Here is a 21,622-nt window from a genome sequence, read left to right as displayed (position 1 = left end):
CATATTAACTGCTGATATATTACTGTAAATCGTCTGAAATAACCAACTCCTGGGAGCAGAGCAGAGGGAGGAGTAGCTCCGAGAGCCAGTCTCTCCCGGCCGCAGAAATGGCCCAGCTTCCACATCATTTTCCGTGAGAAATGATTTATCGAAGACATGGCCATAAACAACACAACTCGCTCACAAACACACACAGACGCGCGCGCGCACACGCGCTCTCTCACACACACACACACACACACACACACACACACACAATGGCTGGCATGCCGGCCGAGAAGCTGACATCCATATTGCTATAAATCAAGAAAAAGGTTGGAGGAGAGAGAGAGGGAGAGAGAGAGAGAGAGAGACAGAGACAGAGACAGAGAGAGAGAAGAGGAATATTCCTAAATTCTCTATGCAATGCCTCAATGGGTATAAACACACAGAGCACCGTGTGAAGAGAAATGGCAGGAAATGAAGATGGCTATTTGTCACATTTTACGACAATAACATTAATAACAAACAATAAATTTACATGGACACATAAGACGCGGTAGGTAGTGAGAAATCCCTTCTACTTACAATACCCCAGCCCGCGGTGTGGCTCCGGCTGCGGGGCTGTTTTATTGCTGCCTCCCTCTCTTTTTCTCTCTCTCTCCCTCTCTCTCCCCCTCTCTCTTTTTTTTTTCTCGGGGTACAGGCTTGTTTTTCAAAGGACAGTTGAATTGCACGTCAGAAACAGGGAGACCGAGCCTGCGATTTTCCTGACGAATACATATCTATTCTGCAACCTCGGCATTAATTATTTAATGAATCACGTGACCAGGAGGGGGAAGGGGGTCTTTCGATTTCAGACTCAAAGGACCACTATGACCTTCCCCTTCAGGAGGAGAAATTTTCCTGCAAAATAGGTTCCCCCCAACCCACCAATGGAAGAGTAGCAAGTTCTTGGTCTCCCACATTCACATCTATACCTACTCTACCTACGGCTCCCTAACCTCCCCCCAACCCCCGCCCAGACACACACTTACCTACAGCCCACCTCTCCTCTCTCCCTTCTCCTCCTGCTTCTGCTTAGTTCGTGGAGGTGCAGAAATAGTCTGCAGGGGCGTCTGGGGGGTGGGGGTGGGGTGGGCGCAGAGCCCTGCTCCAAGCCTCTGGATTTCTCAGCTTCCAGCTCGTCTCTCTGCGTCCTTTAAGATTAGGATTCCCCCCAACTCCATTCTCTCCCTCACTCCTAGGATATTTATTTTAGTGGGACCCACTCCCCCTCTCCTAAAAAAGCAACAACATTTCTAAAGGGACCAGCTTCAAAAGAAGCACTCCCCACAAGTCCGCGGTACATAGGCATGAAGAATGGGGCTTCTGGCTTTAATGCTCTTTCTGATCTTTTGTGGTACATTTTGAAGGGGCAGAGAGGGGACAGGATGAAGAGACGACTCTGGAGCTCCCAGAGCTGAGAATACCCGCAAGGGGAACTCCCCGCCCCCCCTTGTGTTACTACCACCACGAGGAATCAAATTCTACTGACCAACTGAGAGTATGTTCTAGACACAAAGACTCAGACTAGGGTTTCTACACAAAAGAAGTGGGCACTCAGGCTCGGTCTACCTATGTCACACACCATCTCGGTGACCCCCTCCACCCCTGACACACCAGGGAAGACGGCTTAAGATTTGAACTAGAGGGGAAGGAAAGGGAAGAAAGACAAGGCTTTGAAGTCAGTCTGGCAGCCCCAGGGTCCCTATTCCCCAGGTGTCAGTACCCTGAGCTCCCAATCAGCAGACAATGGAGACCGATCAATGGGCAAAGGGGAGGGGGGTCGCATATTAAAGGGTTAAACACAGGGATGATAGGGGAAATCCATTCCCTAGGCCTGGAGAGGGAAGCGGACACACAGTCCTTCACCTCGGATGTAAACAAAACAAAAACAAAAACAAAAACCCAAATCCCCCAAACCTTCACTTACAGCTTGGCCCCAGAATGAGCAGACCAGTAGCAACCAGAATCGGAGTCCTGGGCCATCGCGTGGGGTGGGGGCGCAAAGGGGAGCAGAAAAGACATTCCTGCAGGAGCCCCTGTCCGCACATTCCCAGTCTTATCTTCGGCAGCAACTGGGGCAGCCTGGCCTCCGCCGCGCCGGCTGGAGCAGACACGAGAGAGAATCAATGCGGCTTAGGGTAGGGGAGCAGGGGCCGCGGGGCCGCCACTGGTTTGTTTGGAGAGGTCTGACCCAAAAACAACTCAAAGGGGAAGAGGCTGAGGACCCAGATGCCTTAACCACCCGCAAAGAAACAGCCACCCTGCACTCGCACGCACTCGGCGGCCCCCGTAAATTCCAGCTGTGGCGGCAGCTTGGCCCCGGCCGCCTCCTCGGAATCCCGCTCCCGACGACGCACGGGTGGGGCGCCGGCGGGGCCCAGACTCTGTAGGGGGGTGGTCGGCTTTGATTGTCCCGATACAAAACACAGACTGGGATTGAATTCAGCGGGCTCCCGATGTGGGCCCTGCGCCTGGTTCCAGCCAGGGCAACTCCTTGCAAGGTCCTGGCCACAAATGCATTAAAAACGGTCCCCTATAGGAAAACAGTCCACTAAAGTCTGAAAGAAAAAAAGGAGAGAGAGAGAAAGAGCGAGCGAGCGAGAGAGAGAAATTGGAAGCAATATGCAGGAGCAGGGGAAGACAGCAATCTCTGAAACCTGAGAAATTGTCTTTAAGGGCAAGGAAAAGAAACCGCAAAATGACACGAAGACACGCTGGGCAGTTTCTGTTAAAATGCCCACACTCTTTTCGGATCCTGGGAATGTCCGTGTTCAAATAAACAAGCGCCTGAGCGCGCGCTGAGCGCTTTCTTGCTGCCGATAAAGCGAACGTTCATTCTGCGAGAGAGGCAAGATTGATTTACGAATCTGAACGCGCCGGTTTTATGGCTGATCACAAATCCGTCAGCGCTCAGCTCACGCTGGGAAACTTCCCAACTCCGTTTTCCAAGCAGACTCCCCTCCCCAGCCGGCCACTCTTCCCAGGGAGACCCACCACGGGCGCTGGGGTGGCCTCCCCGGGCTCTGGCAGGACTGAGGAGCCCCTCTGCCCCAGTAAGTGCAAGGAAGAGGGTGAATCCGGAGGGCCCAGGGGCCTGGAGGGAAGAGAGGCCAAAGATGAGGATGGGGTGGCCACCAGAATTGTAGAAGGTGAAGGTGAGTCTGTCTAGCTGGGGAGACTGCCCAGCCCCTGAAAAGACTGGGGTCTGGAAGTGAGGGAAAAGGGAAATCTGGAAGCTCTGGCCTATGGGGCTGAAACGCTTGAATGAACCCCAACTTTCCCTTCCATGGTTTCCCCCCTCCTTCCCTTTGATGGACCCCTCACTCTGCAGAGAGCAGCTTTGTAAAGTCCCAGGTGACTAGATCTTTGCCACCTGGGACTATAAGAAGGCCCACAGTTGGTTATCTGCCCTTATGAGTAATGGGTGCACGTCTCCCATGAACCTCAAACATTTCCAATCCAGGAGTAGCCCAGCTCACCTTTCTACCCACTTCCTCTCCTGCCCCAGGCCTCCAGCCCCTGCATTTATCATGCCACTCAGGGACAAAGGAGATGATACCAACCAACGCCAGTTAGTTCTTGCCTGAGACTGAGTCCCCAAGTGACAGGAGACGATTGAGACGATTTACAAAATACAAACCAACATCCCACACACATCCCAGCAAGGTTCTGTGTCTCCTGGTTTTAAGTGAAGGAACATTTCCTCTCTTCCCAGCTGGAGTCTCAGTCTGTCCGTGTCTCTCTCTCACCCTCTCTCTCTCTCTCTGTGTCTCTTTGTCTCTATCTCCTCTTTAAAAAAAAATTGGTTGCTGGTATGGATTTTCAGACATATCAAGTAGAAAACGGAATTGGAAAGGCTCCATGTTAGCAAATTCTCCACGCATCTCTTAAAATTCAAAGTTGCTAAAACTCTGGTTGATGTGGCAGAACTGTCCTTGGAAATGGTCAGAACAGCCTGTACTGACCCTTCTCCCATCTCTCCTGCTCCTCTGGTGGGAAGGTATCCATGGGCTGTGTGAGAAGCTGGGGTGAGACTGGGGATTAGGGGAAGGGGGCACAAGAGATTGCAGGAATAGTCTCCTAAACAAAGGAACTTCAGAAAAATGGGTTAAGAAGCTGTGAATTTGGATATCAGACCTTGAGAGACAGTAACCTCCAAGGGACTGTTAGTGGGGAGCCTTCCCTCTCTTGAGAACCCAGGGGCTTGTCCCTTAAGCCCCCTGAAGCCCTGTGGACCTGTCATATCGTCTCCCTTTGTCTCTCTTCCCTCCGCTCCCTCCAAGCGAAACAGGAAACAAGAGATGAACTGGACATGGGGGGGGGGGAGCGGTGGTTAGAACCTGGCCTAGGGAAGGAGTCCTACACAGAGATCCAGATCAGCACCCTACTCCCTTCCCCCAACTGCACCCCAGGGCTAAAATTTTCACTCCTTTTCTCCCCAGGGGACAGTAATAGAAAAACAATCCAGAAATTCCCAGTCAGCAAAGAAGGGGTTGGGGGCTAGAGGGAGATGACGAAGGTGGGGCCACGACAACAGCTCAAAGTACCCCTCCCTGCAGAGGTAGGACTTTCCCTCCTGGGCAGGAGGCAGGAGCCAGCCCACTGTCCAGTCTCAGAGAGGTCAAGGGGCTTCCGAGGTCATTTTGTGGTTCTAATACTGAGCTAATCGCCTAGAAAACGTGGCCTCTCCATGAACTTTCCTGCCAGCCTCCTGCCTCCAAACCCTTAGTGAGCCCCAGGGTAAAAGAGCCAGCACATTCGGGCACAGCCCACTGGCTACCTCACCCTCAGAAGCAGGGCCCCAGAAGGGGGAACAGAGACCCCAAAACAAGAGAGCAAAAGGAAACCAAATTGAACACTGAGCCTCCAGGAAGAAGAGGGGGGCAGAGTTGAAAAGGAAGATTCCGGCATCAACGAACGTCGCCTGTAAACGGAACAGTTTCCTGCTCCAGAGTTGCAAATATTTGTCTAGAATCCCAAGCTAGACACAAAAAGAAGGAAAGGAAAAACAACGACAACAAACCGACATCTACCTATACCCTGCTCCAAGCCTGGGGCATTCCATCCAAGAACTGCATTCCATTTTTTCCAGGAGGCGGCAGTGACAACATCTCACCGGTAAACAGACATATGGGACGCAAGCCACCAGTGTAGACAAGCGAAGTCACAGAACACACGGGCCACATGTGCACATCACCACACACGCACACATGCACACACGCTGCCCCCCCCCCCCAGGCCCGCCTGCATTTTCTGAAACCCGAAAAAGCACTTCTGAGAGCTGCCTCACAAACCACCCTCTCTGGGGTTTTTCAGGGGTCCTGACACCTCAGTCCCAAGCAGTTCAAACACTCTCCAGGTGTGAGGCCCCTCTCTCTCCCTCTGACCCGAGCATCAGTCATCATAAAAGGCAGCAAATCTGACCAAGCATCCACCATAAAAAAAAAAAAAAAAAAAGCGAAGAAAGTTGAAAAAGGAAAAGAAGGAGGCGAGAGACTTTCTTCTTTCCTTTGTAAAAAGAGCTCATAAAATGATCAAAAAAAAAAAAAAAAAAGGCAGCCCAGGCAGGGGCTTTGTTACCTTTGCGCCTCTCGCCTCCTCTGGCCTGAATTCTGCGGATCCCATTCATGACGAAGGGCTTCTTCCAAACTGAGAGAAAAAAGTTTTCAACTTTATGGTTCCAAATTTTTTCCCCCTCGCAGATCCGGGAGAGCCAGCTAACACTTTTTTCCCCCAACAGCCGGTCTGCGGAGATTTGCTGTTGAATAATAACAAAGGAGAGAGGATACGTATTTAAAGAAAAGAAGTGATTAATGGTTTTCTGTATAATTCTCACATTTTTCTTAGCTCTTGTCTACACAGAATGGCTGTGAACTTTAAGCTCCATAGAAATCTTTTTTTTATTCTATTCATACCTTCCAAGGAGCAGCTTTGATTTGGTTCTATAGAGACATTCCTGGGGGGGGCATATGCTTTTTAAGGACTATTTTCCCCCTCCACTAAGGGCGGTATCCCTTTGGCAGTTAAACATCACACCGCGATTCGACCAAAACAAAGCTCGCCTCCAGGTCCTGTCAATTTTTTTTTTTTTTAAATGAGACCTCCAGGAGCATTTCAACGGGCAGTTCCAGCGCCCTTTCCCGTGCTGTGGACACCGGCCCTGTGTGTCCCAGGCCCTACCCAGCCTCAAACTCCCGGGCGCTGCAAACCGGAGGAATACAAAAGAAATAACAGTAAAAAACGTGCTGGTGGAATCAGCTATGTTTATTTTCTGGAGGGAGATGGGACTGAAAAACGACTTTTAATTGCATATGCTCTCTCGAGCCCCAAGTTTTTTGGAGGCGGGTGGCTGTATCCTGGGCCACCACAAGACCAGAGACCCCGAGGCTGGAGCCCTCGGACCTTAAGCACATCTCTTGGGTGCTGCCCCAAAACGGCCCAAGCCCGACAGAGCTTGTGAGGGTCATCGGCACCCCCACCCCCTTCCCCCACTCCATTCTAGGGGTGACTGGGACCTCAGAGACAGAAAGCTATTTGGTCCCCGGTCGTACTTTCGATACTTTCTATGAGAAAGAAAATGAAAATTAATACAGGAGCAGGGCTTCACAAAAGAGGCCATTTGTCTTCTTGATTATCTATTTGCTTGTCAGAGTTTGAGCTATGGCACCGGCTAGCTCCTTTGTAATATAAAAATACTCTGAAAACCTGCAAACACCCAGAAACATCTGTGCAAAAAATTAGACTCATTAAAGCTTTAAACACCTCAGAGGAAAACGATACCTTCTTAGGCGGGAGGAAAGAGGCCGGCCTCGCAGAAATCCTCCCTCCGAACCTTAATAAGCAAAGAGCCGTCTGTCTAGAAAGAGACAGCTTAACCGCATTTTATTTGCTTATGACAAATAAATCACGATATGAAAGGCTTTGCCATACTTAAGCCTCTCGTGTCCTACAATGAAACATTTTCCCCCCATTAGGGATTGGAGTCGGCCCTCCCAGTACTTTCAATCCATTTTTGGACTGGAGGGAAAAAATTAAAAGCCCCAAACAAAACACACCCACCCCAAAAGGAAAACAAACCAGCTACCACAATTTGGAGTCCTCTGAGATAGAAATTCTCCTTGGACCCTTCGAAAAAAAATCCTCAACCACATACAATGTGAGGCCGAATGGACTGAGATGCTTAAAATATACGCTGGGTGGCATTCGTCTGTATCTTTACATCAAGGTTTCAACAAAAACACGCCGTGCTGGTCACAAGAAACCAAACATTTATTTCTATTGTCACTCTGTACAGGACACAAAATTTTCACGCCAACGAAGGGTTCTAGACTCAGGCAGCCCCAGAACTAGGAAGGGACCTGGTTTGGAATGTCAGAGAGAGAACAGGAGACAGGACGCGCATGACATAAAATAATAATAATAATAATAATAATAATTAATAATAATAATAATAATCAATGCAAAACAATGATAAACTATGGGAGAGGTCTCTGCAATATGTCTCCCAGACCGGGAGGCCCCACCACATTTTCTGTGCTAGTCTCACATTCATTTGCAGCGGAGGAGAGAAGGCCTGGCTGCACAACTCAATTGGCCAGAGGGTTGCGCCCAGCTTCCAGAACTCAGCTGGCCCCTCACTCTGCCAGGAATGGCTTGACCTTCCAGAAGAAGGCCCTCTCGGGTCTCCGGGTCTCTTTTCTGTTGGACTCAATTTCCCTGCCTGGTCCTGCGGTGCCAAGGCCACCCCCCACCTCCACGTGTCCCCTTCCTGCTGCTGCCCCCCACCCCACCCCTTGGTGGAAGGGGGTGAGCAGTCAGTGTGCCCATGGAGGGGCACCGAGGGGGAGGAGGGTGTGTGTGTGTGTGTATGTGTGTGTGTGTGCGCGTGTTACCGTGGCCAAAACACTGCGCTATCTGGCAGTCACAGGGTGCTTTCGCTGGGTGTCAGGAATGGGGGACAAAGAAAGAAAATCCAGGCTGTCTTCCAGCAGCGGCAGCAGCAGAGGCGGCGGCGTCGGGGCCGGGCCTCATTTGTTAGCCGGGTGTCGAGGTAATGGTCGCCACCGAGGCCCGTCCTCTCCGCGGCAGAGTAAACAAGACAGATGGGCCTGGGCCTGGCGTGATTAAAGATGAAACGTGGATCCATCTTCGCCAAAGCTGAAAACGAGGAGTGCAGCCTCCTATTTCTCTTTCTGTCTTTTTCTTTCTTCCTTCTTCTTCTTTTTCTTCTTCTTCTTCTTTTTTTTTTTTTTTAAGGAAGAAAGCAAGAGACTTGAACCTTGCTTCTGGGGGGCCTCGCCTGGCTCCCTATTGTCATTTCTATAAATAAAGCTTCCCCTCCCCCTCCTCTGCGTTTATTCGTGTAATAGATAAAGTAGGGGGAGGGCAGGTAGCTTTTGCGGACCCAGGCCCCAGGGTCCCCTCCCGCATCTCCCCCTGCCGCTCCCCCCCCCCCCCCCCCCCCCCCCCCCCCCCCGCCCAGCGCTCACAACCCACCCCCGCCCCGAGGTTCGCGGCTCCCGCGCGGGGGGCACTAGAGCGCGGGGGGGCCTCCGTTGGGCCGGCCAGGGGGCCCTCCGGCTGCGCCTGCGGTGCCACCCGAGCGGATCTTGGTGTTGGGCAACTTGTGGTCTTTTTTCCACTTCATGCGCCGGTTCTGGAACCAGATCTTGATCTGGCGCTCGGAGAGACAGAGCGCGTGGGCGATCTCCACCCTCCGGCGCCGCGTCAGGTAGCGGTTGTAGTGAAATTCCTTCTCCAGTTCCAAGACCTGCTGGCGAGTGTAGGCTGTCCGAGAGCGCTTGGGCTCCCCGCCGGCGTAATTGGGGTTTACTGGACACACACAGAGAGAGGGAGAAAGAGAAAGTTTTATTGCCCCGAAAGGGAGGAGGGAGAGAGCCCTTTCTTCCAGCTAACACAGCGTCTCCCTCCCTCCCTCCCTCCCTCCCTCCCTCTCCCGCCACCTCTCCTTCCTTGGAGGGGGGGGCGGTGGGGACGAAAAGGGAAGAAAGCGGCCCCCAGGAAGAGAAAGAGACCTCAAAGTTCTGGAGGGTTATGTTGTCTCCACGTTGTTGTTTGGGTGTCTGGAGAGGGGGGTGGGGGCAGAGAGGAATCTCCACAAGGTTTTAACCGCTCCTCTCTGCCCCCTTGGCCTGGGGCCCCGGGATGGGAGAATGAGGGGTGAAAGAGGGAGGGGGGCTTCCCTAAACCTTTCTTCTGTTAGTTCCCACCCTCTGTGCTCAGATTCCAAGCAGCGCCTGCCCCCAGTAAAAACTTTTGCCCATTTCTCGAGCCAAGGAGCCAGACTAGAGGAAAGAAAGGAAAAAATAAATACTGGGAGTTGACTCAACTCTCCGCTCAAATACAGATTACCCCCTCCTCCTTCTCCTCCCCCACCTCTCCCACCCCTCCCCAACTTCCAACTTCACTGAGACTGCATCTCCCTGGCGAAAAAGTCGCTGGTGAGAATGGCAAAGAGGATGGGGAACCGACTTCAAAGGCGCGGGGCCCACCAGGCCATAAAAATTTATGGGGGATGTAATTATGTGGCTCTGAAAACAGGCGACCGTAAATCTCCGGCAATGGCGAGTTTATAGCGGGGACAATTGGCTTCCCCCAGGCTCCCCCCCCCCCATGCCTCCGAGGTCCCTTTGGTGTAAAGCACCGGGGGTAGGAGGGGGAAGGGGTGCCCACGCACTCACCCGTGCTCACGTGAACTTTGCGCATCCAGGGGTAGACGACGGGCTCTTTGCACGCGGAGTGGGACGGGCTGGGGTGCAGGGGGTTCTGGGCGCAGGGAGGCGGCGGGGGGCTGCTGCTGACCGCCTCGCAGCGCTGGCCGGGCTCCGGGAGGAGGGCCCCAGAGGGCGGCGGCGCAGGAGCCCGAGGGGACAGCCCGGGCGGCGGCGGGGGCGGCGGGGGCGGCGGCGGAGGCGGCGGGGGCCCGGGGTCCCGGCAGGCCGCGTAGCGCTGCACGGTGCACGCCGCGCGCCGCCCGAAGCCCGCCTCCGGCTGGAAGCCGCTCTCTCGCCTCTGGCCGCCGGCGTAGTACCCCGGCGAGTGCTCGCTGGGTAGGTAATCGCTCTGTGAATATTCCTCGCACGGAGGGAACTTGGGGTCGACATAGTTTGAGTTGATCAAAAAAGAACTCATAGCCATTAATTTCTGGGAATTGCCCACAAAATATACTAAAATTTATTCCGACCCCTGACTCGTTTTCCTGTTTCCGAAAGCCCTCCTACTTACTGTCAAGTGAACAAAGTTAGGGGCCCACGTGATCCCCGGAGCCAATGGCCGCCCCGCCTGCGATTCCCGGATAAGGAAATCTGCTCACCCGGACCCTACTCCAGCCAAAGAGGTTTATTTCCCCTTCTTCTCTTTCCTCCTCCCCACCCACCCAACACCAGGATTTACATAGGGCTCCTGCGGGGCGACCGCCTCCTCGCCAGGCTCTCTCCGGGATCAGAGAGAGAGAGACAGAGAAGGAGAGAGAGAGGGAGAGGAACAGGGCAGGTTGCCGCTGGAGGGCCTGTTGGGGCGCTGAGCAGAGAACAACCCCGGATCCCCTCGGAAGTTGGGGCTCCCGGTGCAGCCCCTCCTGTCCTGCCTCGCCTCCACCCCGCATTCTCTGCCTTCCATAGGCCCCCATCCCCTCCTCAGGACGGAGTTAAGTGAGAGACAGCCTGGGGGCTCTGCCTGGAGAAGGGAACCCACATTGGGGGCGAGAGGCACTGAGCATGGGGCTTTTCTCTGCAGTCGCCTGGGGAGGGGTAGGGAGTGAGAGAGGAGGCGTCGGGAGCAAGCAGGCGGGTGCACGGAGGGACTTGTCAGAGATGAATGGAACCGCGGGCGGATCGATAGGAAATTCATGCACTAATTCGGGGAGACCTCGCCTTCCAAATCGCATTTAGCTGCGCTATTAGTTTGGTTGTGTCAGTCAGTCCTTCCGTTCCCTTCTCCTATCCACTCCTCCCCGCGCCCAACGCGGCCCAAGCGGGGAGAAATGACTTGGTTTCTCACACTGAACACGAGCGCTGGAGTAAAAATCTTGCAACTTTTGAGAGCACACTGAATAGCAATTTGCTAATTCCAAAACCACCGGAGCAATGCTAATCACGGTGTGCAGACTTTCTAATTGCCGCTAATGCAGCCGCCTCTGCAGTGCAGAGAAATCTCACATCCTTATGATGCTGGGGGTAGGAGCCCTGGGGGTGACCCACACACAGAATAACACCCCTTCGTAACTGCATATTTCCAGGCCCTCTCGTTCTGATCCCAAACGAAAAGGAGACCTCAACATCCGTTTGAAAAGCGATTTTCTGTGCCTTCGCCCACTGACGACGATAGTCGTTCCCCGCCCCCCCCCCCCCGGATTTTCAGTAAAGCCTCCCTGATCCCAGAGTAGAGAATTAGTGGGCTTGAGGGAGAGAATAAAATTAAAACACCACCAGCAATATTAACCTATTAAGAGAAGCGAAAAGGGACCAAGCCTTCCAGGGGCAGGCGTGGGAGAATTCAGGTAGATGATTCCTCTGTCTCTAACCAGTAAGGGAGGAAAAGAAAGAAGAAAGAAAAAGGAAGGAGTCTTCGTGTGGTCAGTCACCGGATGGTCCTCATTTGGGAAAAAAAAATTTTTTTTTCTTCGGGAAAAAAATGAGCGGAGTGTTTATGTCAACTACATATTCCCCTAGATACGAATTTGTGACCACAAAATTCCTTACACAAATTCGGATCTACAGGGTATATACAGAAGACAGACAGATCTTCTTGGCCCAGAAATTTTCCAGTTCTCCCACTTTGCGCGCCTTCTTCTCGTTTGGGGTGTGATTTCAGTGCTTTGATTTTATTTCGTTTTGTTCTACTTTTGAGTTCTGGGAGCAGGAAAAGGCACTGCGGGTCCATTTTGGGGATTACAAGGTTTTCAACTCTCTTTCTCTTCTATCAGAGAGAAATTGAAACCGCCGGTTCCGCAAAGGGACGCGAACCTCGCGGCCGCGGCGCAACCCTGGGCGGCGCATGAATTATGAGATGTAAACATTAGCTAAGCACAAAAGGAGGAAGGGTCATCCTGAGGCTGCAGCATAGTCAGAATCAGGCCCTTCTGGGTGCCCTCGCGCCCCTCCCCTCCCCCCAGGACTTTTATTTTTTTTTTTTTTTAAGAAAAACAAAACCCCAATCGGTTCCTCCATGCCCCTCGAAGCCTTTAGTTTGCCATCAAACGAATATCTAGATATTTTCCAAGGCGCCTCTCAGCAAAGGGAGGAGGGAGAGGCGGCTGGGTGTGAAGGAGGTGTCATAAAAGTCCTTTTGGAAAAATTCAATGGTAAAAAGAGAGAGAAACAGCTGTAAAGAAAAATGCTGGGAGACCAAACAGATGGGGCCCCGGATATTTAATGACGGGCAATTCCATTTACAACCTGAGAAAAAGATCAAAGGCGTTTCATTTCCGAATGAAGGGCAATGAGGAACCATAAAAGATGCAGCCAGATGATATTCTGGCCCCTCCCAAACTCCCATACCTCCTGGGGCCAGAAAAGGGGGATAATCCCTGAAGTGTGCGAGGAACCCCGCTTCTCCCACCACCCTAGCCCCAGGCAGACTCTCTCTGTCTAAATTTGCTCATTCTGCCACCTGCTAGGGTCGCTGGCAGTGCGACCAAAATGGGGATCTGGGAAACCTGGGGGAACCTGGGGTTTCTGAATGAACTTCCTGACGGTCCCAGTAACTGCTGAATATACTAAACTGGGAGACTGGGGACTGGGCTGGAGGGAACTGGGTCCTAGACTGAATGCTGAGGGCCAGCACAGGGTTAGGGGAATTGGCGCAGAGAAAGCCTCCACCTTGCCCAGACTCCCTACCCATCTCCCTGAGAAATACTTGCATCCCTGGTGAGCAAGTCAGAATCATATCAATTTCATTAACAAATACAGCCATAACACACACACACAAAAACAACCCTCTAACCATCACATTCCAGAAGTCTCTGCCCATCCACAATTCTGGGACCCTTGCAGGTGGGTAGGAGGAGTGCTCCCACTTGCCAGAAACTATGTCCAGAGACCCTCTGATTTTCTATCCTAAATCCAGATTGCCAATTTTGGCCTCCGGGCCTGATTTCTAACAACAACACTCTCCCAGCCCAGCCAGGCTGACTTGCATATATTTGAAAAATCACACACACACACACACACACACACACACACACACACACCCCACACCACACCACACTTATATTTTAATGATCTTTGCCAAGAGAGGGTCCAATAGACCCCCCCACATGGGCACCTAGAGAGACTACTAGAGTCTGGCCCTGGGCCCACAGACAAAATGCCTGGGTAGGACCCCCACCAGCCCCGCGACCTCAAGCAGGGATCTTTCCAAGTTTTATCAAAGGCCAGTTAGTCAGGGGTTCCACGACCCATTCCAACTGGCCAGGCCCCTCCCCCACCCCATACCTCCTGTCCTTCTCAACTCGCTCGCTCTCTGAAACCCGTCCAACTCAGTCGGCTTTTCCGAATTTGGGGAGGGCCGCTAGGCCGGCCACCGGGACTCTCTGTTGCTCTGCACTTCACAAAGGATGCAGCCCAGGTGCTCGGAGCACCCCAAGAGAGAGGTATGGGAGACAGAGACACTGCGGGGCTGGGTATGGCTGATCTTAGGGACAGAGCGCAGAGATTTTCTCTTCTGCGCGCTGGGAGCCACCACCTGCCCATCCCACCGAGGCGCCGCACCCCCCCCCCCACCAGCCGAGTGCAGCCGCGATGGGTGGACGACAAGGTTTATCAGCCACTCCCTAGACGGATTTCACCAAAACCGGGGGCTGCCTCTCCCTTCCACCCTCAAAAGAATGCTAACAGGAGTAGTCATAATAAAAATAAGAAAAAGCAAAAAGCTTTGCGCGCGCATCCCGAGCCACCTCCCCTGTACTCCCCGCTCGCTCTCTGGCTCGCCGGCCGCCTTCCCCCCCGGGCAGCCACAGGTTGCTAGAGTGACCTCTCACTGCTCAGCCCCCTTCGCTGTCCCGGGCGTGCCCAGCCCGCACGGAATCCGTCTACCTTTTGTCGCCCGGGAGAGGGCACAGAGCGAGGGAGAGAAACCGAAGGGTCGAGGAGGCGAGCCCCCAGCCGGCCCGCGCACCGGAGGCCGCACCGAGGAGTGGAAGGCCCAGAGAGGGAGCGGGCAAGAGTACTCACCGGCCCTCCCGGCCGCAGACCCGCCCTCGGGCCCGATCGGCCACAGAGGAGCTCGCTCTTGTCCACTATTGTGTGTCCGGAAAACCGAACCGCGGCTGCGGGCACAGCAGCTCCGGGCCTCCTTGGAGGCCGGAACAAGACTTTTTTTTTTTTTTTTTGATGTGTTTTTGTTTTTGAGGCGCAAGTTTTCGTATTAATCTCATACTTTGTCAGTCTTTGTTAAACAGCTAGGCGCGTCACGAGGCTCTCGAACATTTTAATAATTTTTAGACGCTGTGACCTACGGTTCACCCCTCTCCGGGCCTCCCCCACGAGCCGGCAGTTACTATAATATGCTGGCGCAGTTCGCTCGGTCATATTGAATTTTGCGCAGGTCATTACTTGGGAGAAAAATGACGGAGCAGGAATTTGATTCAGCTCATCCTCCCCAGCTCTACTTTTTTTTTTTTTTTTTTTTTTTGCCAGAACCTTCTCTTCCCTTCACCCAACCCCCACCCCCAAAAAAGTCCCATTCCGATAGGGCTCAGCCTGCCCCACCTTCACCTTGATATTCCATCACTCCTGTATTTTTGCCAGTTCTGGTTCCCAGGGAAAAGTGGGAGAGGGTAGGATGATTCCACAGGGGCTCCTTTTGGGGCCTATGAGGGAGGATGGTACCTGGAGAAGCGGCCTTCGGGATCTGGGTCCCTGAGAGCAGGCCTGAGCCGGAGCCCCCTTCCCTCCTGCCTTCACTATTAAATGGCTGCATTGGTAGGGCCTGTATGCCCACCCCCTTGCATACTCAATCTGCTTTATTCCATTCCCCAGTGCCAGAGACAGCCCCCTTTCTGCCCAAACTTTGGAGGCTCCAGGGCCCCAGGAATGAGTCCTCCACCTCGTGGGGGTGAGAATTGGTCCATAGGCCAGCACATTTGGGAAAGACAGAGAACCCTGAGAGAGGAGCTGGACTGTGCTGGTCAAAGCTTGGGACTTGGCTTTCAGAGGCCTTAATTTCCCTTTAAAAACAAAACAATGCTCCACTCCCCCCCCCCCCCCGTTTTTTGTTTAAAACCACTTCTCATCTATACAGTAACTCTTTTTACCTACCCCCATCACCACCACAAGGAGGTACTGGAATAAAGCAAGGAGGCATTAAAAATACTCAGAGACTTTCTTTGATTTGTCTCTCAAGGATTAGAATTGGTGGATTGTCAACAACACATTTTCCCCTTTCTCCAGCCTCCAACGGACCAGCAGAGGTAGGTCAGGTGACTCCCCTTCCACCCAGTTTAAGTCTAGGGCGAGTGTCTGCAGGGAGATATACCCCCCTAGCCCAGGGAGATGGGAGAGAACATCCCCAAACACCTGGTTTGGCCAGGATGGCTGAGGACCCTCTTTTCCCCTTCCTGAGGCCTCTCCAGCCCAGGCCCTTTGGCTGCTCCAGGCTAGTCCACAGAACCATAAATTTGCTAGCATTCTGTCCTGGAAAGGAGGAAGAAGACACAGAGGAGGAACAGGAGTTCCTGTTCAGGCTTTGACCTCTACCCCTTCTGGACTTCAGGAATTCCTTCCTGGCCTGACTCCTCAGAGAAACGTGTCCCAAGGCTGAGTAGAAATGGGGACCCACACCCAACTGGTTAGGCAAAAACTGGGGCAAATTGATGTAAAATCTGCCATTAAGTTGTTGTCTCTTCCGGCCATATTTCAAAAGGCATCTTTATGAAAACTCTCAGGACAAACACCCACAGCGCACCTCCTATACCCAATGCTTAGAACAGAAGATGAAGACATTTCATAACACAACAAACACTCATTTAAAGACCAAAAATAGGCATATGCCCTGGTGCTATAATTACAGAGTCCCTGTAAACATGTTACTTATGAGCGCAGCCTAATGCATGGATTGGAGGTTCATTTCAGGTCGCTTGTTTCAACTCCAGTTAAAAAGATCTCTGTGAGGCCATTCAGTATTTTTCCTTCTCATTTCCCCTCCCTCCTCCACTTAGGAAGAGAGGGATTCTGGATGAACACACAAGTGGAGGTTTGGGAGAGTGCGAGGATTAGCAAGCCAGCCTTCTTTCAATATCCACCTTCTTAAACCCAAGCAATTTGGAAAGAGGAATGGGAGTTCAGAAACCCTCCAGTCCTAGCCCATAGGAGTCATGGACTCCAGCTGCCTGGACCCAGCCTGGGGGCTAGGAAACCCTGAAAAACAGGCCTGCCTGGGGGCAAAGAGGGAGTTGGGGGAGTCAGCTGTTTGGCCCCTTTAGGGGAAGCAGGGTGGGGCTGATGTTGGTGAGAATCAGGCCTTCACCTTGGAAGCCGTCTTTGGCCCCATCAAATGTCCTGCAAGGACGTGTGGGTAATTGGATTTTTTTTTTTTTTTGATGTGTGCGGCTGGGTAGGTTTTAATTAAATTTTATATGGTGACTCAAAGGTTATCTTTGGGAGAGAAAATTGCGCAGAGGATTCCATGCCCCCAGCGCTCTTTTGTGCGGCTCCCCCACCCCACCAGCTCCGGGGTTTGGAGAAGGGTTTCTCCTCTACTCCAGTGTCTCCCTTCCCAGGTGTCAGTCTCTCCACCCCACTTCTGCTCCCCCACTCCCCAAGCACACGTCTCCCATACCTCCAGCACCCCTTGCTCCCTCGCTTCTCCCTCCACTCACACAGCCTCCTCCCCTTGCCCAGCCCGCCCCCGCCGCTAGACGCCGCCGCCCGCTCACGCACGCTGTAAACTTTTGACCCTCCAACTTTGCGACCCCTCTGGCAATAACACTGGCCTCACGGCCCAGGGTCTCATTCTGCTGCGCCGGCTGCAGAAATCCAAGCGCAAAAACGCTTTTCGTGCCCCTCCCCCGCTCACCACCGTCCCCAACCTCCACTAAGGGCCTTAGCACTGGGGAAGAAGAGTCTTGATTATTGAATAGCTCCTTCGGAAAAAAACAAAAACAAAAACGCCACCCCACTTCCTGCATCGACCCCACTTCCCGCATTTCCACCGGTCTCTCCTGTGGAGTGCCTGGAAAGGCTTTGGATGACCCATCCTCTCCATTCTTGTCCCCGAGTGGGGCCGCGGGTGCTGGGCGTGGGGACACACAGGGCGCGGTAAGACGCGTCGGCTGACCTGGAGGAGGGAGTTTCTGGGGTGAAGAGTGGAGAGAGCTTGGAGCAAGGGTTCCTTGAGAGCGGAGGGAGCCACAGTCCCCAAAGGGCTGGAAAGAGAGCTCAGTGTCCAGGCCGTGCGAGACCCAGCGGGCCCGGGGCCACCTTGCACGGCCGCTCGCTGGCGCCTCAGAGGCCCCAGCCTGGCTGTGAACTTGGTCTAAGGCGGACTCTACTGGCAGCTCGGGGACGTTACAGCCTCTGCTTCTCGGCCAGCGCAGAGGCCATACCGGCGACCTGCGCTCTTTCGGTTTCCCTTGTGCCCAAATATCCCCTCTCAGGACCCCACCTCTCACAGGGACAGGTTTCCTTCCTCCTTCCCTAGGGGCCCGTTGGGAGTCAGAAAACAGAAGAGAGCAAATTAGAGAGGCACAAACACAGAGAATGGAACAAGCCTGCAGAATTTCCAAAATAGAGACATTATCCTGCATCCCGCCTTCAAGCTCCAAGGGGAGATGTTCTCACATGCTGGCACTTTCCCTCTACTTTTCCTCCAGATGCTGCCTTCCGAGCTGAATCCTTCCCTTCCCACCTGGCCCCGGGGTCATCTTGACCAGGCAAGCCGGACTGGGGCCTGCGAGATCCCTTTCCTCCCTGGGCACATTCATCCCTACCCCACAGGGCTCCGAGGTCAGGGATCGCTATAATCAAAGACAGCGTCAAGGCTCAGAGGCCGAAACCAGGGCCACAGCTATGTGGGCTCAGCCTGTAACCACGCGGACTGCAAGGCCAGAACCCGGCCGGGCAGCCTGGGAGCCTCTTCCCCGGGGAAGAGAAGCTAGAAGAAGCTGCAGCGAGTGCATCTTCCTCTTCAAGTGGAAATGTGGGGAGAGAAGAGACAGGACAGAAGACGCCTGAAACAGGGAAACGGAGAAAAAAAAGGTGGAGAAGAGATTAAAACTTGGAAAGGTGGTGACATGCCAGGTGCGACCAGTCCCAAATCGCTCCCAAGTCCAGTCCTCTCCCGTCTCCTAAATCCCCCACATCCTCTGGGAGCCCGAAATCTGGGGTCTCAGTAAATTCACCGAAAGGAAGAACGAAAAATCCGAAAATCAGCCTAAACCTGTCGGCAGGCGCGTCCCCGGCCCAAGCCGCCGCGGAGGTGGCGGCAGCGCGGCCCGCGGCGCGTAATGTATGCGGCAGCGGCTCCAGCGGCTCGGAGCCCCAAGCAGGCCGGCGCTTCGGCCCCGTCTGCTGACCTCTGCGTGATCCCGGACTCTATGAATTATTGATGAGATATGAGCGTTGATTTCCCCTTTCAGGATGCAAACTCCATTATATTGTTAAAATGGCGATTTAATCGTTGAGAATAGCTTTGGTGTGGGTTTTTTCCCCCAACTCATTTGCGCCTCCTTCCTTTTCATTTAACTGTCTTAATTAAATCCTTTAACAGATTTTAATCACTTTTTGGAGGGAGGGGGAAGACGAAGGGGAAGGCCATCACCACCACCACCACCACCACCAAACACTAAAAACAAAACAAGCCCCCAAACCATAAAAAAGCTTCTACCTGGAGGAAGTTGGAAGGAAGGTGGGGAGGAGGCGTGAAGCCCTCTAGAAAGGTCGTGCTGCGAATATCCACCAAAGGATCCATCCCTTGGAGGGCCAGGGCAGCCTACCTCTGACAAGGAAGAGTCAGGCCTGAGGGGTGTTTAATTCCACCCCTGAGAATATTTGTGTGTGGATTCTGACTGTGGGGAGGAAGGCACGCTTGCCCCTGCTGAGAAGTGCGGGGACATCAAGCTTGGGGAAGGCCACATGATTCTGGTGGAGAAGGACTCTCCAATCTGGGCCCTGGGGGCACTTAGGGAGAAATGTCCATTTTCCTTAAGGGGCCCCTATTTCTCCCCTCCTCCTCCTCCCCAAGCAGCTCAGTTTCCAGGCCGGTGTCTGGGTTAATTAATATGGATGTGTAACAGCGCTGCAGCAATGGATAAATCCTGCTGTGGGCAGATCCCAGCCTCGAAATCTGATTACTTCTAGAAACTCCAAAAATGGAAAGAGTGACCCTAAAGCATGGGAGGGGTTCTCCCTAGCTCTGTCCTCCTTGGTCGATCCAGTTGGTCCCCAAGCTGAAAAGCCCATGCAGGGAGAGCCTTCTCCTCACTGCCCTGGAAGGGGTTGAGTTTGGGAGAGCGGTCTGTTTTCTCTCTTGCTCCGAATCCTTGGTTTCTGCCCCAGCATTCAGACCCCAGGGATAAAGGAACCGGGCCGGGGAAAGGAGCTTCTACTTGGATCTTGCCCCCACACCCTGTCCCCACCACCCCCAGGGAATACATTCTCACAGCCAGGGAAGGGTTAAGTGTCCGTGCTGCAGTTATGGAGAGGAAGCCGCCGATGAAATATGGGCGCTAAGAACTCCAGGGCCGGCTGGCTTTCCTGTTTACACTTCTTTATACTTCCTCCCGCCCCGTGGCGCAGAGAAACAAACCAAAACAAAACAAAATAACCAAATAAAACAAAACAAAAAAAATCAAAATCAAATTGTCTGCAGAGTGCTGGTCAGGCTGGCCTTGGGGGGGAAAGGGCAACTGCGGCCTCAATCCCTGGCTGCCTCCTCCGCCCTGCCCGGGGTTGAGGGTGCTGGGCAGTTGCAAGGATGGGCTAGAGGGTACCAGCCTGTAGCTCACAAGGTTGAGGCCTGGGCTCAGCCGGGGAGGGGAAGCAAGTGGGTGAGAAGGGAGAGAAGAGTCCTCCAGACTGGGGAACAGCTTTCCCAAAGAACATCTTGGAGGGAAGGGCGGGGGGGGGGGGGGGGTGAGAGGGGGGCTATAGCAAAGGAGAAGAAGCTCCTTGCACCAGAAACCCCTTCCCACCTCTCACCCCCTCCCCCAACACATCCTTGTTGGGTTTTAAGGGAGACCATTGCCCAGACCACCTAAAGTAGAGAAGAGGAAAACCCAGCCGGAGGGTCTTCAGGAGCTGCTTAGAGGAGGAGACCAGACCCTTCAAGGGTTTTGGTCTCCGGGGAGGAAGTGGGCACCCCCGCCTCAGGCTTCTTTTTGCCATTCCGGAAAATCTGTCTAGATATGCCCAGCAGATGTCCCTGGGACACCAGCCCCACACGTTTCTTTATCAGAGTTTGCAGAGCTGACATGGAAGGGGGCAAAAAAAAAAATCTTCAAGGCGGGCCTGGTGGTCTGGGGTTTCTGAGAGAAGGAGGCGGCGTTGGAGGGAGGCCAGGGCACATGGCAATGGGGTTTCCCAGGAGGCCCCAGGTCAGATTCTGCCCCTGCTGCACTCTTCCTCTGCACCTTACTCAACTCATTTGCCTTGTCCAGAGTGGGAGCGTGGGGAAGCTATGCCTCCAAAATATATTGGTATCTTAAAGGATGCTGAGGATCCTTTGGGAACTGACCGGAGTCTCCTTTCCAAGGGATACCAATGCCTCATCATTCTTGGGGAGATTCATCTTCAAATCAGGGTGAGGACACCAAGCTCTCTGTCCTCTTTGCTCTCAAACCTGTGAAGGCTCTCCTAAGTCAGGCCTGGGCAGGGACTGGAGAGCTCAGGGAACAGAGAGTGGCTGCAGGGAAGAGAGGAGAGAGGCAGAGGGCAGGCATCCTTTAATGGGAAATGAAGGGAATCTTGTGGCCCTCTCCTTGTCCCAAAGATCAGAAGCCCCTTAAGGCGCCATATGTCCAATTTGAGGAACTATCTACAGGAGTTGATAAGCTGGCAGGCCGGCAAAACCAGGAGTAACAGGGTGGCAGACCCCGTCGATCTTAAAAGGGGGGGGGGACGGTGGTCAGTTTGGTGGAGAGGAGGCCTCTGGTTTTTAGAAGAGGGTGACTTACCCTTAGAAAATAACAGGCCCCCTGGGGGTCAAATGATGAAATCCCTCTGGTTTGTGGTGCCACAAAACAAAGGGGCTTTTAAGGGTCTGGTGGAGAGAAAAGAAGAGGGCGAGAGAGGAGAGGAAAGAGAGAACCTCTGATTTTTCTCTCCCAGCTCCTGCGTCCCTTCTTCCCCCCCCCCCCCCCCTCCGGACAGTTGGGGTCTGTGTTCTGGAGCAAGTTTTATTTATGGAGGGACTGCCAGGGATCTGCTTCAACATCTAACTCCTCCAGGCAAGGGAAGAAGCGCTCCCCTTCCCCCCCCCCCACTCCTGGCCAGGAATTAGGTTTGGAATTTGAGGGGATTGTGCCCCTCTGACCCTACTTAGAGCCAAGCAGAAGGGTCGGCTTGGAATTAACAAGCTGAAGCTGGGTGCAGAAGTGCCGCGCTCCCCATCCTGAGTAACCCCCTCCAACAGGCCTTGG

The 21,622-nt window shown here is 53.4% G+C and overlaps 2 protein-coding genes across 3 annotated transcripts in view; both read right to left on the bottom strand.

The window, feature by feature from the left end:
* The window catches only part of HOXB3 (homeobox B3), a 56,461-nt gene that overhangs the window by 19,792 nt on the left and 15,047 nt on the right, over positions 1-21,622 (bottom strand). The window contains exon 2 of one of the 2 annotated variants that reach the window (XM_086687082.1): positions 5,608-5,785. The gene's annotated coding sequence lies outside the window, so the exon portion shown is untranslated. Of the gene's footprint in view, positions 1-567; positions 5,450-5,607; positions 5,786-21,622 lie in introns of those variants that run through there. The other variant, XM_086687084.1, reaches the window with a different exon arrangement.
* Positions 8,512-10,413, bottom strand: HOXB4 (homeobox B4). The gene is made up of 2 exons (XM_086687086.1): positions 9,729-10,413; positions 8,512-8,859 (listed from the first exon to the last, which is right to left on the bottom strand). Exons 1-2 carry the CDS (start codon positions 10,183-10,185, stop codon positions 8,561-8,563), a joined length of 756 nt encoding a protein of 251 aa, XP_086543212.1. The 5' UTR covers positions 10,186-10,413; the 3' UTR covers positions 8,512-8,560.

This window comes from Puma concolor, chromosome E1, assembly GCF_028749965.1.
Source record: "Puma concolor isolate L17-30 chromosome E1, mPumCon1.1.hap2, whole genome shotgun sequence".
In the NCBI taxonomy this organism is placed as follows: Eukaryota; Metazoa; Chordata; class Mammalia; order Carnivora; family Felidae; genus Puma; species Puma concolor.
Note: the sequence above shows the minus strand (reverse complement) of the source record. Positions and strands in the feature narration are given on the sequence as shown.